Here is an 18,722-nt window from a genome sequence, read left to right on the forward strand (position 1 = left end):
TGACATTCAATTAGTGATGCACATTACTCAAACAACAATAAAACTTATAAATATTGCAAAAAAGATATGCTGTATACGCCACTACCAGTACTGATACCAATGTTGATACCAATACCAATACTAATACTGTCACCAATAGTGATACTAATTCGACTAATACTAATACTAATATTAATAGTGATACTAATACTAATATTGGTACTAATACTGGTACTAATACTAATATTAATATTAATACTAATACTAAATACTAATACTGATAATAATACAAATATTAATATTAACATTGATACTAATAATAATACTGAAACTAATACTAATACTCATATTCGTACCAATACCAATACTAATATTAATAATAAAACTAATACTAATACTAAGAATAAGACTAATATTGATACTAATACTAATAATAATATTGATACTTATATTGATAATTATAGTGATACCAATACTAATACCAATACTAATACTAATACTAATACTAATACTAATATTGGTACTAATACTAATACTGACTAATACTAATACTAATACCGATACTAATACTAATATTAATATTAATACTAATACTAATAATAATCCTGATACTAATACTAAAACGCATACTCATACTCATACCAATATTAATACTAATACTAATAATACTACTAATACTAATACTAATATTTATATTGATACTAATACTAATTAATACTAAGAATAATACTAATATTGATACTACTACTGATAATAATACTGATACTTATATTGAAAATGATAGTTATACTGATACTAATACTAATACTAATACTAATACTAATACTAATACTATGATTAAGACTAATATTGATACTAATACTAATAATAATACTGATACTTATAGTGATATTAATAGTGATATTATACTAATATTAATACTAATAGTAATACTAATATTAGTACCAAGACTAATACTGATACTAATAACAATAATAATCCTGAGACTCATATTGATACTCATGCTAATATTATATTAATACTAATATTACTACAGATATTGATGTTGACACTAATACTGATACTCATAGCAATATTAATATTAATACTAATACTAATACTAATACTAATATTAATACTGATATTGATATTGATATTGATACTAATACCGATACTCATACTGATACTCATAGTAATACTAAAACTAATATTGATACTCATACTAATACTGATACTCATACTAATATTGATACTCATACTCATACTGATATTCACAATCATACTGATACTCATACTAATAATGATACTAATATTGATATTGATACTAATACAGATACTGATAGTGATACTAATATCGACATTGATACTGATATTGATATTGATACTGATACCGATACTCATACTAATACTGATATTGGTACAAATGTTGATAATGGTATTAATACTGATACTGATGCGGATACGAATACTGAAACTGATACTGATACTGATATTGATACTGATACTGATAATGATAATGATACTGATATTGATACTGATAATGATACTGATATTGATACTAATACTGATACTGGTATTGATACTGATACTCATACTGATACCGATACCGATACCGATATCGATACCGGTGCCAATACCGATAACGATACCGATACTGATTTTGATACAGATTCTAATAAGTAGACTAATATTAATATTAATATTAATACTAATATTAATACTAATATTAAAACTAATATTAACACTAATATTAATACTAATACTATTACTAATACTAATATTAATACTAATACTAATATTAATACTAATACTAATACTAATACTAATACTAACATTAATACTATTTCTAATACTAATATGTTAATATTGTTAATGTTAATGCTAATGTACATATTGTAATGCTAATACGAATTTTAATGTTAATGTTAATCTGGATATGCTTATGCTGATTATAATTGTAATACTAATATTATCCAAATCCTTATCCTATTCCTAATCCTAACCATAACACTAATCATGATTCTAATCGTAATCATAATTCTAATCCTAAACCTATTTCTAAAATTAATTATAATCCTAATAATTTTACTACTAATAATACTAATGCTAATGCTAATGTTAATTATAATTATAATTCTAATTTTAATTCTAACCATAATCTCAATCATAATGCTAATCATAATCATAATACTAATACATGTCACTAATTGTAGTACTAATCAATAATCATAATCTTAATTATAATTCAAATATTAATATTAATCATAATCCTAATTCTAATATTAATTATAATACTATATTAATCCGAATCCTAATCTTAGTATTAATACTAATACTAATTCCAAGAATATTAATTATAATCATAATTCTAATGCTAATACTAATCACAATCCTAATTCTGATTTTGCATCAATGTTTTTGCAATTATCTATTATTTTGTATGAAAAATAATTCTATTCAATCTCGTAACTTTTATATCAAATTCCTTATATGTGGTACCCGAAACATCAAGAAACACATATTAAATATATTAGCAATTAATATTTAATTATATTATTAAACTGACATTAAAATTACTAAAAATAATATAAGGTATAAGCAAACGTTAAGACGTGAAAAGAACGATAATCGTTGTTAATAGGATAAATTAATAAAATTCTCATGAAGCTTAGGCTAAATTGCGGAAAGCACCCCCACTGATCGGTAATTACCAAAATCCCCCAGATGTTTGTTTATGCCTTACATGGCCCCCTTATGGTGTGATTTTTTTACGGAATCTTTCTTATTCAATGTAATATCCCAAAGATTGTGGATTCTACCCTTGAAGACGTGACATTTCTTTTATCTTACTTTTTAAATACAAAAATTACCCTCAGGGGAGGTAATAATAATACTAAAAAGTTGTGAATATGTTATTTAAGAAGAATAAATATTTCGTGTAAAGTCCCCCTCAGGGTAATTTTTGTCTTTAAAAAGTAACGAAAACAAATGTCGTGTGCAGAGTAGAATCTGCATTTTTCGGGGAATATTCCACGTAATAAAAAAAAATCCGTGAAAAATCATACCGTAACGGGGTTGATGTAAGACGGAAACAAACATTAGGAAAATTTAGGTAATTACGAATATGATATTAAATTATTAAAAAAGATAAACATATTCTCTAGTCATGTTCATGTAAAATGTATAATATCAAATGATTTATTTTGCAATATTTTTTTATATAGATCCAAGCTTATGAATTAAAATACAAAATTTTCGTAACACCATCAATCATACAATTATAATAAGTGAAGATTTTAAATTGAATTTAGATAAATTTAAATTAAATTATTTAGTATTAAAATTAAATTCAAAAATAAAAGTATTTATAGTTTCCAAGAAAATTGATATATTTATAACATTTTATAAATGGTATGATATAAATATATAATAAAATATTTAATATTTTTTAATTTTGGAAAATGGTGACATGTTTTTTGATGATTTATTTTCACCAATCAATTTGCCACATGAGATAAAATTGAATACATGTCACCAATTGAAATTGACAAATGTCAATCAATTAGGTGTGGAATTCAACTTTTATATATTATATAGATAATTGCTAAATTATAGTAAATGTGAATACTATAAAAAAAAGGGGGGCAATTTGCTATAGGTCCTTCTATGTTACAATTTATTTGTGTAAATCCAAGTCAAAATTTAATGTTTTAATAAATTAATAATATTTATTATGTCAAAAATACCCTTAATTAAATCAAATCAAATCCCCAAAAATCTCTCTATCAAAATAAATTCTAAAACATCTCTCTTCCAAATATTAACTAAAACAAATAAATGAAGGGGCAATTTGCTATAAGTCCTCCTATAAGAGATTATATGTGTTAAAATCCATATAATAAATTCTAATTTCCAGCAGATTTTATTATTTGTAATTTACCAAAAGTACCCCTATCAATATATGGTAAAATAAATCCTCAAAATCAAATCCCCTATTTTTCTCCCCATTTTTGTTTGACCTAACACTTACCAAATCATCCCATTAGTGCAAATCCGAAAATTAGAATTGCAAATCTCTGCATATCGATTTCTTCACCCTTTCTTCCATACCAAAATCTCTTCACAAATTGTGAAGCCTTCCATAGATTAGGTTATCTGAGCGTTTGCAATTTACAAGGTCGTTTGCAGTTTCTTTTGTTGAATCAGTTTGCCTTCGTTCCGTTTGATGTTTTCCAATCTTTTGTTGTTCGTAAACGACGGCTGGTGTTTAGGGTTTGCTGTTTGGAATTCATACGATGGCCAAAACACGATTAAGTCTTGGTAAACAATGATCCTTTGTGTAAATTGTTTTTGCATGTTGGTTTTCGATTTGACTTTTTTATTTTATTTTATTGATTTTGTATTTTGTTCTATTTTTAATTTTGTTTGCTATTGAATTTGATTTTCGGAATTACTAAAAAATTGTTGAAGTTTGTAATTTACGTTTGCAATGGTTCTTAATTTTTTCTTATCGCGTGTTCAACAATCAAGTCAAGTGAAGGGGACAAGGAAGAAAAAAATCAACTGGATCATGTCTAGTAGAAAGAAAACAAAGATCCATTTTTTGTTGATGCGGAGACATGAAAAGTTTCTTAGAACGTACAAATGACGAAGTGAATATGGCGGCTATTTAAGTATTAACTAGTTTCGACAATATTGCTTATCCATTAGTGCAAAATGATGCATAACCATGATTGATTTGCACACATCAAGCCTACATTAGATGAAATATATGTTTACTGATATTTCTATTTTGTTATAACGTTAAACGCTAGTTGGAGTAATTTGGATTTTCAATTTGTAAAAGGGATTCTGCGATTTTAGATTGTGCAATGTTGGTTTGGCAATACGAAATATTTTTTTGTTGTAATTATACAGCATATTGTAATTTTCTGGCTATACTTACTGTAAAGTGTTGTTTATTGTTTAGAATTTGCAGTTTGCTATTTTATGATAGTTTGCAGTTCACTGGCTACATGTACACGAATCACAAAAAAAAAATTACTATTGTATTCTGCAACATACTTTTATAATGACAATTACATATTTCAAATAGATACTTGATGATTGCAGGTTGATGTTTATTGTTCGCTACTTCATTTGACAACATTCTTTTACCACATTTACATATTCTAATGTGAGTTGTTGTTTGCGTTTTACAATTATATGTTCCCATTTGTAAAAAAAAAAAATACTACATAGAAAATAGACAAAAACAATCAATTACAAAATAAATACACATTCTCCCAATTGTGATAAGGCAAGTCATTCAAAAAATTGACAATTCTGGTTGACCCACTAGTTGTGAGCTTCTCAATCTTCTTGCCGAACGATGTCTTTGAGAATGCAAATGCACATGATATAAATTGGCTAACGATTGCCTCAATGTAACCAGTTGGACCCCTTTAAACTTGTTGTTCAAATTACCTGTCATGTGTCAAAGGCAGAAGGAGTGAAAAGAGTCTGGAAACATTTTTTTAACCCCGACTAGAATGTCATGTTGTCTGTCGGAAATAAACGTGAACATACGATCATCGTTTATTGCCTGTTTTAACAATGCTAAAAATAAGTCCCAGTTATCATCGTTTTCCTCGTGAACTATAGCAATGCAATAGGGAAAAGTCCTGCATCAAACAATACGATACATTAAAAAAAATATTAAAAATGATATTGCTTGACATGCTGAAAAATGCATATTAAAATTGATACTGCTTGTACATCGAACAATAACTGGAAAGCAATGATCTTTGTCTTTTTCAATATATATTACATTTCCCGTTGGAAAAAAAATGGTGAGACCCACAACAATGAAGTTTGCAGTTGGCAAATACTGGTTTATAATTGCGATTTGCGATTTGCAGTTTTACATAAAAAATAAAAATATTATACGCAATTTACATGTACATTTGAAACACGTTCAGAACTCGTAAAACATACCACATTTAACACATTCAACATAAAAAATTAACACATTCAGTGCACACAGTTACTATCAAGAAAATATGTAATAAATTTTAAATCACTGAGAAGAATACTGCCGACTTTGCCCTTAAGAAATGTTCCATCAATTTGTATCATTGGCCGACAAACGCGAAAACCAATTAAGCATCCACTAATTCATCATCACCCCAACATCTTCGTCATCCATCAGTTATCATTCCCCGTGATTTAACAAATTATACGTCAATGAAAAATTACCCGGACATAGACAACTCCACTTCGAGCAAACAAAGTCAACAAATTTCTTATAACGCGTTCCATTTGACACTTTCTTCACCGATACCAATACATTATACCTGAACACCAATTTTGTGGAAAACGTTAAACTGCAAACAATATTGAACGAAAATTAAGTTGTAAAAAACGACGATTAATAAATCGAAAATTCAAAACAACAAACATTAATTGACAAACCTTTGCGTATAATTCATTTTCATGTTGATTGCAGGCCAAAAAAGATTAACTAATTATCAACACCAACTTTCGCGTTTAATTGTAATATGCTCATATTGGTTTCTCGAACTCTTCATGAACATCTCATATTTCACTTGAATCGACTTAGATATGTTTTCCAAGCGTCTCACACTGTATTCTGCCTTCAATCGTGATTGCTGGGATTTGATTTCCCAACTTTACGTAAATAACCGAATCCCCTAAAATATGTTTATTCAATACGGGTACTTATGTCTATATATTTTTTTATTATTTTTTATTTGTTTATTCAATACGGGTACTTATGTCTACCTATATAAGTCCAAAATAAGGGGTGTCTAGCAAATTTCCCCATAAATTAATTCATAAAAAAAATATACAATTTATTTTACAAGCTCATACTCTAACAACGCCACCGCAGCCCGACCACCGCCTATGATCTGGGAACTGCAACGCCTATGACTCCGCGAACTACAAATAACAAACTGAGAATTAGATTTTATATTATTGAATTGCAAACAGCAAAATACCTATTATTTCGCCAAATGCAAGCAGCAAACTGAAAAAATAAAATCCATAATTTGTATTACTGAATTACAAACAAAAAATTACATATGACTTCGCCAAATGCAAACAGCAAACTGAAGAAAAACATTCAGCAAAACTTGCATTATTGAATTGCAAGCAATAAAGTACCTATGACTTGGCCAAATGCAAACAGCAAACTAAAAAAAAATAAAAAAATCAGCATCATTAAAAACATCAACCAAAAAATTGTTTATGGAACAATTTGCAAACAACAAAAACATTAAACAAAATGTTTGTAAAATGTAACTTAAGACATACCTTGCAAATTCTAAATCAGATTAATCGAATTTCAACATCAAACTCAATTCTTCAAACAACAAACGAAGTTAAACCAACCTGCAAACGGAAATTGCTAACAACAAAAACGATGGGAAGGTTCTACATAAGGGAGACACAATGTGAATTTTGGCTATGATTTTGGATTTCGGAATTTTTGTTGTCCTCTTTAATTCTTCCACCAAGAAATCATCTCATTATCTAAAAAAATCCCTATTTTTTTCCATCTCTATAATATTTCTTTATAAAAAAAGTAAAGAAAAAGACAAAAAAAACAAAGAAAGCTCGAGAGATGAGGAAAGGCGTGAGACACAGAAGAGAGAAAGAGATGAGAGATTAAGTATAAGGTGAGAGAAATGTGAGATTGGAGAGAGAAGATATATGAGATTTGTTTTCTTATCAATTGAGGGTGATTATGTCTATACACTAATTATCTTATTTTATTTATATTATTTTTTTGAGTCAAAGGACCCATGCCTATATTCATCTAGCAACTAGAATCTCTACCTATATAAGTCCAAAATAAGGGGTGTCTAGCAAATTTCCCCAAAAAAAAAAAACCGGACTCATATATTAGTACATAAATTATAGTAAATGTGAATAATGGCCTTTTTTGGGCATCTCCGACCGGACGCCATAACGCCATTTTTTCATCTAATTTAGGTGTTTTTAGCCTCCCACCCGAAATTTCTATATCACCATTACACCTAAAATTATAGAGATTTGGTTTTAGCCTCCCACCGTGGTCAACCCCCATATCACCAAATACTCAAATCCTATTTTTCCACCAAATTTTTTGGTGAAGGAATTTTCATCTCCCACCGGTCCACCATTTTTCTATTTTTTCCACCCAATCCTATTTTTCCTACCAAATATAGAGGTGAAGATATGATTTGGCGTAATTAACACCATTTTATTAAGTACCATATAAAATGACGATTTTAACTAATTGCACCCGATTACCAACTTATTAGCATATTTATCGTAAATAAATTGGTATTAATTATTAAATTAATTTTTAAAATATAATTACATTTGTTATTATTAACAAAACATTAATTTTAATAATAAAAATATGCTTATTTTTAATTAATTTGTATATTTTGTTGGTATCAATGTTTATTAGTTCATTTCTTTAGTTAACTAATACGCTAATTGCTATTAGTAAAATATAATAAGCAATAGTAGAATGATTAACAAAACACACTTCAATTGATGAAATACATGATGAGATATTTAAATTGAAATACATAGCTCATAAAATAACAAACAACATAACATGATAACAAAACAAAACATGATAAACAATAACACAAATTATATAAATTTAAGGGCAAATGGCAAATAGGCCCATGACAAGGCACTTAATTAAAAGAGGGACATCCAACTTTTTTGTCTTTCAAATAAATCCAGATCATTCAAACTTATTTGCAAATAAGGAAAATCCTTTTATATATACCAAAATTACCCCCAGTTCATTGAAACCCAATTCAACTCCAATTTCATGATTTACACCCTAATTTAGCCAAATTTCATCAATTAACCTATTTTAACCATAATTTTAATTTTAACCCGCCACCACCGGAGACCGCCGGTCAGCCGCCGGTCTCCGGCGTTGACTTTTTTTTTTTTTTTTTTGAATTTTTTTTTTCCAGCAGCAGTAGCATCAATCTCTGTTGATGGGTCAAATTTATTTCGATGCATGAAAAGTCTTTGAAAATTAGATCGGGACAATTTGTGATACTGTATTTTCTGTTTTTGGTTTCACTGTGATGTGTATTTGTTGTTGATTAGAACCAACTGTTCTTTATCATTCAAGTGTATTACGAATTAATATTTATCTTTCAGTTTAAGTTGTATTCTTAATATTTTTCTCGATAACTTAACTTTTATATGTTTTTGTCACGTACCTGCTGTTAATCAATTCAATCACCCCTGTTGTAATAAAGGTAATTTTGTATTCAATTCTAGTTATCTATTAGCATGGTTTACGGCATAACAATTGTGTGTTTTTGGTAATGCGGAGTGATTAAAGTTGCTGAGTAACATCTGTAGCATTTTGTTTTCAGTATATGGTCAACTGAAAGTCTTTAATATTGCTGTCTTGGCTATTAAATTACTGTCTCCAACAGTTATTTAATTGTCGGAGAAAGTAATTTAACTGTTAATTGATTTTTTTTTTAATATTTTAATTAATATTACTGTATTCGTTGGTAAATTATTGTCTCCAGCAGTTATTTAACTGTCGGAGACAGTAATTTAACTTTTAATTAATTTTTTTTCTTAAAAAAATATTTTTAATTAATATTACTGTCTTGGCTGATAAATTACTGTCTCCAGTAGTTATTTAACTGTTGGAGACAGTAATTTAACTGTTAATTTGAGTTCATGTTATTTCATGTTTAGACAGTTTTTTAAAATTGATAACATAATTTTTATATTATATAGTTAAGAAAATTTATTACTTAACACTGGATCAATAATTAATATTTAGGAAAAAATATTATAAAATTACGATTAATATTATATTTATAGTTTTGTGGCGTATATGGTGAAATGCCACGGGAGACCAAACCAAATCTCATTTCCTATAAGTGGTGAAATGGTGAAATATTATTATTTTAATATTTTGTCTAAATTTTGGTGAAACCCATTGGAGACCAAAAACATCATTTTTCCATCAAAAATAGTGGAGGAGTAAAATGGTGTCCTACCGGTGGAAGATGAACCCATTTTTTCACTACCATAAATGGGATTTGGTGAAAAAATGGTGAGACCGGTCGGAGATGCTCTTACATATACAATTGTTCTCCAACTAATACCTAAATTATAGTAAATGTGAATATTATAAACAAAACATAATTCACATTATATTTCCTGTTGTTTAACACTAACGAACAAATGAAAAGGAAAATTTAGAATATATCATTCAATACATAGTTTATATGAAGGAGAAAAATCTAATCTTTATGTAAGGTAATTAATTATATAGCATAAAATAGACCCTTACATAATTATGGCTTGTAAAATCTTTCTTTGTTATTAATTCTTATTTTATATATATATATATATATATATATATATATATATATATAGAGAGAGAGAGAGAGAGAGAGAGAGAGAGAGAGAGAGAGAGAGAGAGAGAGAGAGAGAGAGAGAGAGAGAGAGAGAGATGTAATTAAATATGGTCACAATTTACGGAAATATGTAAGAATATTGCGATTATTGGGAAGAAAATGTTGTGTGATCTTCACATATTTGTTATATAACTTATATATATATATATATATATATATATATATATATATATATATATATATATATATATATATATATATATATATATATATATATATATATATGAGAGAGAGAGAGAGCGCCATATACTCCCCCTGTCCCATATTATATGTCTTTTTAGAGAGTTTTTTTTGTCCCAAATTATTTGTCATTTTAGATTTTCAATGAAGCATTAATTGCATTATTTTTTATTTTACCCTTAATCACTCCTAATTAATTAGTTGAGAATCAATTAAATGTCGAGGATATTTTAGTAATTGTATTGTTTTTTTGCTATAATCTATGCACATTTATTTATTTTCTTAACATGTGCAAAACAACCCAAAACGACATTTAAATTGGGACGGAGGGAGTAATTAAATATGTAATTACTCAAAAATTCTGTTTCGGAGACATGTAGGTGATACCAATGCAATTCTTTTTCAAGAATTCTCTTCATGTCTCCGAAACAGAAAAAATATATGTGGAAAAGTTGAAGAAGGTGAATATTTTGAATGGTAATTTATAGGAGAATTAAGGAATGTAATAAAGGTAACAAATAAAATAATTAATTTAAATTGATAAAGTTACCTATTTTATCTAGATTAGTTTTAAAATAATAAATATAGATGATTACGGTAAGTGAGTTTTTTTTTGCAATTAATATAATATTGTGCATAAAATTTACTCAATTGCGAAACTATAAAAATTGCATTGAAGTCCTACGTCTTTTTAATCAAAAAACTGTTTATAAAAAATGAAACTCATTAACCAATAAAAAGACACTATTTTGACATGTAGGAGAGATAAAAGTTGAAAACCAATAATGTGAAAAAATAATTAATAATATCGATGATTATGGTAATTGGGGTTTTTTTGCAATTAATATAATATTTTGCATAAAATTTACTCAATTGCGAAATTATAAAAATTGCATATAAGCCCTACGTTTTTTTAATCAAAATATTGTTTATAAAAAATGAAACTCGTTAACCAATAAAAAGACACTATTTTGACTTGTAGGATAGATAAAATTTAAAAACTAATAATGTGGAATTATTTCATTAATAATATGGGTGATTCTTGTTAGTGGGGTTCTTTTGCAATTAAAATAAATATTGTGCATAAAATCTCATTAACCCAAAAAAAGAATTGTGTGCATTTATGTATTTACCTATTTATTATCAACCAATGGATTAAAGAAAGGAAACTCATTAACCAATAAAAAGACACTATTCTGACATGTAGGAGAGATAAAATTTAAAAATCAATAATTTCAAATTAATTCATTTATAATAGGGGTTTTTGGGCATAAGTCCCCAACCAAACAACTTTATTATTCTATGTTTATGGACTATATGCATATATCTCTTTCAGCAATAAGCCCATCCCTTTAATATTTATTATAAATAAAAGAAACATTCATGTATATGCCAATATTACCCCCAACCATTTATACCAAATTCTTAATTTTAACCCTAATTTAATCAATTTTGTCCACAAAAATCCAATTTTGACCACAAAAATTCAACTTTGATTTTTTTTTTTCAAATTTTTTTTTGCCGCCGGATTCAGGCGTTGCCTTTTCGATTTTTTTTTTCTTTTCATTTCTTCCGGATTTTTTCGTCGGTTTCCGGCGTTGATTTTTTTTTAGTGTTTTTTTAAGTTTTTTTTTTTGTTTGTTTTTTTTTTACGTTGCCGTTAAACGTTGACCGTAATTGTGCTGTCACTGACAGTAAATTAACGTAATTATAATGTCAATGATAGTTAATTAACGTAATTGTACTGCCGTTGACGATACATTTATGTAATTGTTCTGCCGTTGAAAGTAAATTAACGTAATATTTTTTTTTTGTTTTCTTTTTTTTTGATTTATTGACAAGTTAACGTAATTATATTACTATCGTTGACAGTAAAATAACTGTAAACACAATAATATTACTATCAACAACATCAGTATTATTTTTTTTTTGGTTTTTTGTTTTGTTTGAGTTATTCACGGAGTAACGTAATGATATTACTGTCTATTATTGTAATATTACTGTACACACAATAATATTACTGTGGTTGACGGTAATATTACTGTTATTATAGTAATATTGTTGTCAACCACATCAATATTATTATTTTGTTTGGATCTTTTTGTTTGTTTGAGTTATTCACGGAGTAACGCAATAATATTACTGTCTATTATTGTAATATTATTGTGGTTGACGGTAATATTACTGCTACTCACAGTAATATTAAGTCTTTTGGCTTTTTATTATGTTTACATTTGTGGAACGGTCAACATAGTAATATTACTCTATTACACAATAATAATGAGTTTTGTTGTGTTAATATTACTGTGCTAGAGATTAATATAGCAATATTACTATGTTAAATTGTAGTTTAGTTAATTTTACTGTATTTAACAGTAATATAGTTAATATTACTGTCAATCACAGCAATATTGTTGTTTAAACAAAAAAAAAGTTACAGAAAGAAAGAAAAGAAAAGAAAAAAAAATCGAAAAATTCAACGCCGGAGACCGGCGTTGATCGTCGTCGGTCAACGCCAAAAACCGGAAGAAAAAAAAAAGGCAAAAAAAAATTGAAAAGTCAACGCCGGAGACCAGTGGGAAAAAAAATTTTGAAATTTTTTTTTTCTGAAAAAAAAAACGTTTTGGGTCAAAATTGAATAATTTGTGAAATTTGGGGTCAAATTGAGGTTAAATAAAGTTAAGGAAGAAATTGGAGCATATTAAAGTATGAGGGGTTATTTTAGTCATTTACAAAAATCTGGACCATGTGTGGACTTATTGGTAAATGAGTTTTTTGTCTGGATCTCTTTATGAATAACTACCCATTGATGGGCTTATTTGTAATGACCCCATAATAATATGGGTGATTATGGTAAGTGGGGTTTTTTTGAAATTAAGGAAATAATGTGGACTCAATCTCCTCAAGTGAATAACTTTTATTGTGTATGTTAGTTTTATATATAATATAGATGGTTTTCTTATGATCCATGCAAAGATACATCATAAGTGGGTATGTATTTACTCACAGTGGTGCTACTACCACATAACAATCACTTCTACGAAGTATTATGATGTCATTGCATCAAGCGAAATGCGAATATATATGAATGAGAACTATGGGTCAACATATTCAAGATACTTACAGATTATCTGCAATAAAGAAGACAATTATATTGTTGTATGAGGATATATAATGCTCGGAGTTGGCTCATCAAAGATGGTGAAACGTTATTGGAATTGTTCTACACTTACGAACTAAAGAAGATAGATAATATCAGTGTTCTAAAAATCGGCCGAGGCGGCCGATTAATCGATCGCCTAGGCGGAGGCGGTCCAAAACCTTTACGATTTTAGTGTAAAGGTTTGAAAAATCGGTTTTTTGCCTGTGAGGTGGTTTGAGGCGGTTTGAGGCGGTCCGAGGCGGTCTGAGGCGGTCTGAGGCGGTCCGAGGCGGTCAAACCTTTAAGGCGGGTTAAACTTCGGTGGAAAAAATCGGCAAAAAATCGGTCAAAAATCGGTTTTTTTTTTTTTTTTTTTTTTATAAATCAAAATAAAAGTTGAAATTTAAATTAAAAAAAAAAGAGTTTATGCTTTATTTTGTTTATGTTAATTATTATTGTTAAAGAACTAATGATGTATGCCAAGAATGTATGTTAATTCAAAAAAAATTGCCTTTTTATTTATATTTTATAAGGATATTTATGTATTATGATCTTATTATTATTAAACTTTTATTATGTTATTAGAATATAAACATGATGGAGATATAACTAACTATGTTTAAATATTTTTTATCTATGTTTTGAGTATTTATAAATAATATCTACAAATATATTATATTAAATTTTAAAAACCGATTTATTTCCGATTTATCACCGATTAATCACCGCCGCACCGATTATTCGTGAATCGGTGCCTGACCGAGTCGGACCCGATTACCGATTTTTACAACCTTGGATAATATTGACATTCATCGGTTACAATGAAGTAACAAGTTAAGAAAGTCATATATCGGAGTTTTGACAAGTCATCATTCTGAAGATGATCTAAATCAAAACATCATACTGAAGGGGGAGCATAATCACTTATTATAACACTGTACTCTTTTTCCTTCGTCAAGTTTTTATCCCACCGGATTTTTCTTGGCAAGGTCTTAACGAGGTAGTGTCACACTCGTAAGGTTATATATAGTAGATATATTTTTATTTATTCTCTTATATTTCACTGTCATTAGCTGATTTTCCACTGTCAAAATAGTGATGATTATTATGATAATAGTAATTAGTAACCAAGAAGAGAGTTGTGATGATTATTTATCAGCCAATTAAAATCTTTTGAATTGTTTCAATTATGGTAGTGAATAACATAAGCAAGACATGTTGCCTAATCAATATACATCATGGCCATATCTTAAAGAGTTGGGAACCTTGATTAATCATCACCCTGGAGAACAGCTTCTTTAGGCTTGACGGATGGCCCAGATTTCACACACACACAAACACACACACACACACACATATATATATATATATATATATATATATATATATATATATATATATATATATATATATATATATATATATATATATATATATATATATATATATATATATATATTAAGTAATATAATTTATAGAAGTTCCACTAAATCGATCCAAATTCGTATTTTGAAATAATATTTCTCAATTAAATTAAGTCACCAAATTTTTTATTTCTGTTTTTTTTAATTGAAATTGGAATATATTTTAGATTTCGATCCGATTTTAAATTTCAAAAAATGTCAGAAAAAATTCTTTCTTTAAATTACATTATATTTATCTCAATACTGGTATGTATGGCATTATAGGGGAATGAAAGCATATCAAATTTGAATCTTGTTGATTCTAATCCAAAGATGTTTTTATTTTGGAATATATTTTTTTTTATTTCGAATTCCAAAGTTCTTATTTACTATTATTTGATTTTCTTAATGGAATTAATATTTAATTTTCACGTTTGGGTAAAAATGAAAATGAAAATGATGTTTTTTGCCTCTTCATACTCCACCATTGAAAATGAAATTGTTCAAAAAAATATTCCCACACGCAAATCATATTTCCCAAACTTGTTAAAATACTTACTGTTCTGACTTGTGAGGTTATTGCAAAATATTCATTCTGTATATTTAATAAATGTATTTCTTAAATTAGAAAAGTTGTTACATACCTCTCTAACCTTTACTTCAATTAAATAAAAAAAAACTGAATTCTGATTTGGAAATGCAATCTTTTTAATCTTTTATTTAGTAATAAATATTAATTTTCCATAAATAATATGACCCAAAAAAGTCAGGGGCTTCGGCCCAAATTGATTGTAGCTCACTCAATTCCTTTGTGATGTAATTTAATGGGCAGTAATAATTATAAATTTGATATATATATTTATATTTATATTTATGTTAATTAAAATATACATAAACATATATGATCATTTCCTTATGCTAATGTTTTATGACATAGCTCATAAAAAAATTTAAGGGTTCGTGATGCCCCAAATCGCTCGTAAACTTTAGTCTACACTCGTATTTAATTCTGGTTCTACCACTGTATAAATGTGTGCTTGAATAATTGTTTTTTTCTTTTTTAGAAAATGTGCTTGAATAATGAATAAATGTTGTAACGATCACAAAACAATAAATGGTGAATAGGTATGAGTATATTATTACACATAATTATTTTGTTGCTTCAAACCTAATTATTTTCTTTTCTATTCCTACATTGACACTCATATTCTATCTACATGGGGGCATCATAATTAGTAGATGAATTAGCTAGCCAACCTAACTACTTTCCTTTTTGTTTCTTCAATTTTCCACACGTATTTACTAAAATAAAATAAAAAAAGTACATATGTCTACCGAAAATAGATACTACACCTGGTTTTTTATACTGTGTGAATTTGAACCATAGATCTACACATAACCACACAGGCCCATGTGTATGTTTGCTTATTGGGTAGTTATTTAATCTAATTTACGGTAATATACATAACCGTATGTAAACATAGCACTAGTGGGTGGTAAGTTAATTATATATATATATATATATATATATATATATATATATATATATATATATATATATATATATATATATATATATATATATATATATATATATATATATAGCAATAGGTTTACTTGATATAGTTTCAACAACCACCCCCATGACTAGGGTGAAGCCGTGACGCAATATTGATTATTGAAATATGACCTAATTCTTTTGATGTTGAAATGCATTTCGTAACTTGGGCAAAAATATTGCTTCATTTTTCTCCATATTCACCAATTCCTCTCTGCAAAACCATTTCTCTATACATTCTTGGAAATACTATACATCTTTGATTCATTCAATTATGTATCCTCACACAACTAAGATATATCCTTCTTCTTTTCTCATCATAATTTCATTTAATCATTCTCTCTCTATATAAATACACTATTCACCCCATAGTGAAAAATCCACAACAAAGCACACACAATATAATGTCTTCATCTCATAATAGGAACTTCTCATTTTTTCCAATGGCCATAACCCTAGTTCTTGCCTTCGCAATCCTATTTGTTTCTCCATCCGTATCCACTTCCCCGAACTTACTTGATCACCCCGGTGCGAAAACGGGCTTTCAGGTAACCCTCAAACACGTCGATTTCGGAGGCAACTTCACCAAACTGGAGCTCTTACAACGTGCGATGAAGCGAGGAAGAAAGAGGATGGAGAGGCTCCACTCAATGGCCCTAGCCTCATCCGATGCCACCATCGAAGCCCCCATTCACGCCGGAAACGGCGAGTTTCTCATGGAACTGTCAATTGGAACCCCGCCGGAAACCTACTCCGCCATACTCGACACCGGAAGTGACTTAATTTGGACACAATGCAAGCCTTGCAAGAAGTGTTACGACCAACCAACCCCGATTTTCGATCCCTCGAAGTCATCCACCTTCTCTAACATCCCGTGTGCCAGCGACCTCTGCAGTGCTCTGCCTCAGTCGTCCTGCGCCGACTCAAACTGTGAGTATGAGTACACTTACGGCGATTATTCGTCGACACAAGGCACTATGGCGAAAGAAACGTTCACGTTTGGCAACGTTTCGGTCCCGAAAATAGCGTTCGGGTGTGGATCCGACAACGAGGGTGCAGGGTTCAGCCAGGGCAGCGGGCTTGTTGGAATGGGTCGGGGCCCGTTGTCGTTGGTTTCCCAGCTCAACGAGCCTAAATTTTCGTATTGCCTAACATCAATTGACTCCAGCAAGACTAGCACCCTCTTGATGGGGTCTCAAGCAAATTATAATGTCAACAACTCAAATATTGTCAAGAAAACAACCCCATTGATCAAAAGCACATCAAACCCTACTTTCTACTATATTTCACTTGAAGGGATCACTATTGGTGACAAACTTTTGCCAATTGAAAAATCAACTTTTGCAATAAGAGAAGATGGGAGTGGGGGAATGATAATCGACTCGGGCACGACTCTCACTTATCTCGAGGATAGCGCTTTCGATATTGTCAAGAAAGAGATGATTGAGCAGATGAAATTGCCGGTGGCCAATCAGAGTGGGACCGGGCTCGAGGTGTGCTTTGACCTTCTGTCCGTGGACCACGATATCGAGGTGCCTAAGTTTGTTTTCCATTTCGAAGGGGCCGATTTGGATTTGCCCGGTGAGAATTACATTGTTGCCGATTCGAGTGGTGAAGCTTGCTTGGCTATGGCAAGATCAAATGGGATGTCCATATTTGGTAATGTGCAACAACAGAACATTCTAATGATTCATGATCTTGTTAAAGAGACTATATCGTTTGTGCCCACGAAGTGTGATGAATTGTGAAAATAATATTAATTGAAATTTGAAATAAAAAGAAATTCCTTTCTTTCATTAATTTTGTGTGTACATATTTGCTTTTATGGATACCTTTTTCTTGGTGAATATAGTTTGGTTCTTTTGGAAACCTTTACTGATTTATATATGCTTATATATTATTACTAGTATTCGCCCACGGGGCACATTTTCTCAAATGAATATAAGCAATTGCAAAATAATTAAAGTAAATCAAACACAATTCTTACGCTCATTGATTATAAACGAAAA

At 28.9% G+C, this 18,722-nt stretch overlaps 1 protein-coding gene across 1 annotated transcript; it reads left to right on the top strand.

The window, feature by feature from the left end:
- Window positions 1–16,783: 16,783 nt before the first annotated feature.
- Window positions 16,784–18,513, top strand: LOC105971159 (Eukaryotic aspartyl protease family protein). Its single transcript, XM_012996007.2, has one exon. It carries the CDS (start codon window positions 17,118–17,120, stop codon window positions 18,459–18,461), a length of 1,344 nt encoding a protein of 447 aa, XP_012851461.1. The 5' UTR covers window positions 16,784–17,117; the 3' UTR covers window positions 18,462–18,513.
- Window positions 18,514–18,722: the final 209 nt, after the last annotated feature.

Source organism: Erythranthe guttata, chromosome 11 (genome assembly GCF_056151865.1).
Source record: "Erythranthe guttata isolate IM_541 chromosome 11, IM_541, whole genome shotgun sequence".
Classification (NCBI taxonomy): Eukaryota; Viridiplantae; Streptophyta; class Magnoliopsida; order Lamiales; family Phrymaceae; genus Erythranthe; species Erythranthe guttata.

Excerpts from the sequence above, each read along its gene's own strand:
- LOC105971159 (XM_012996007.2), top strand. The coding sequence starts at position 17,118 with ATGTCTTCATCTCATAATAGGAACTTCTCATTTTTTCCAATGGCCATA.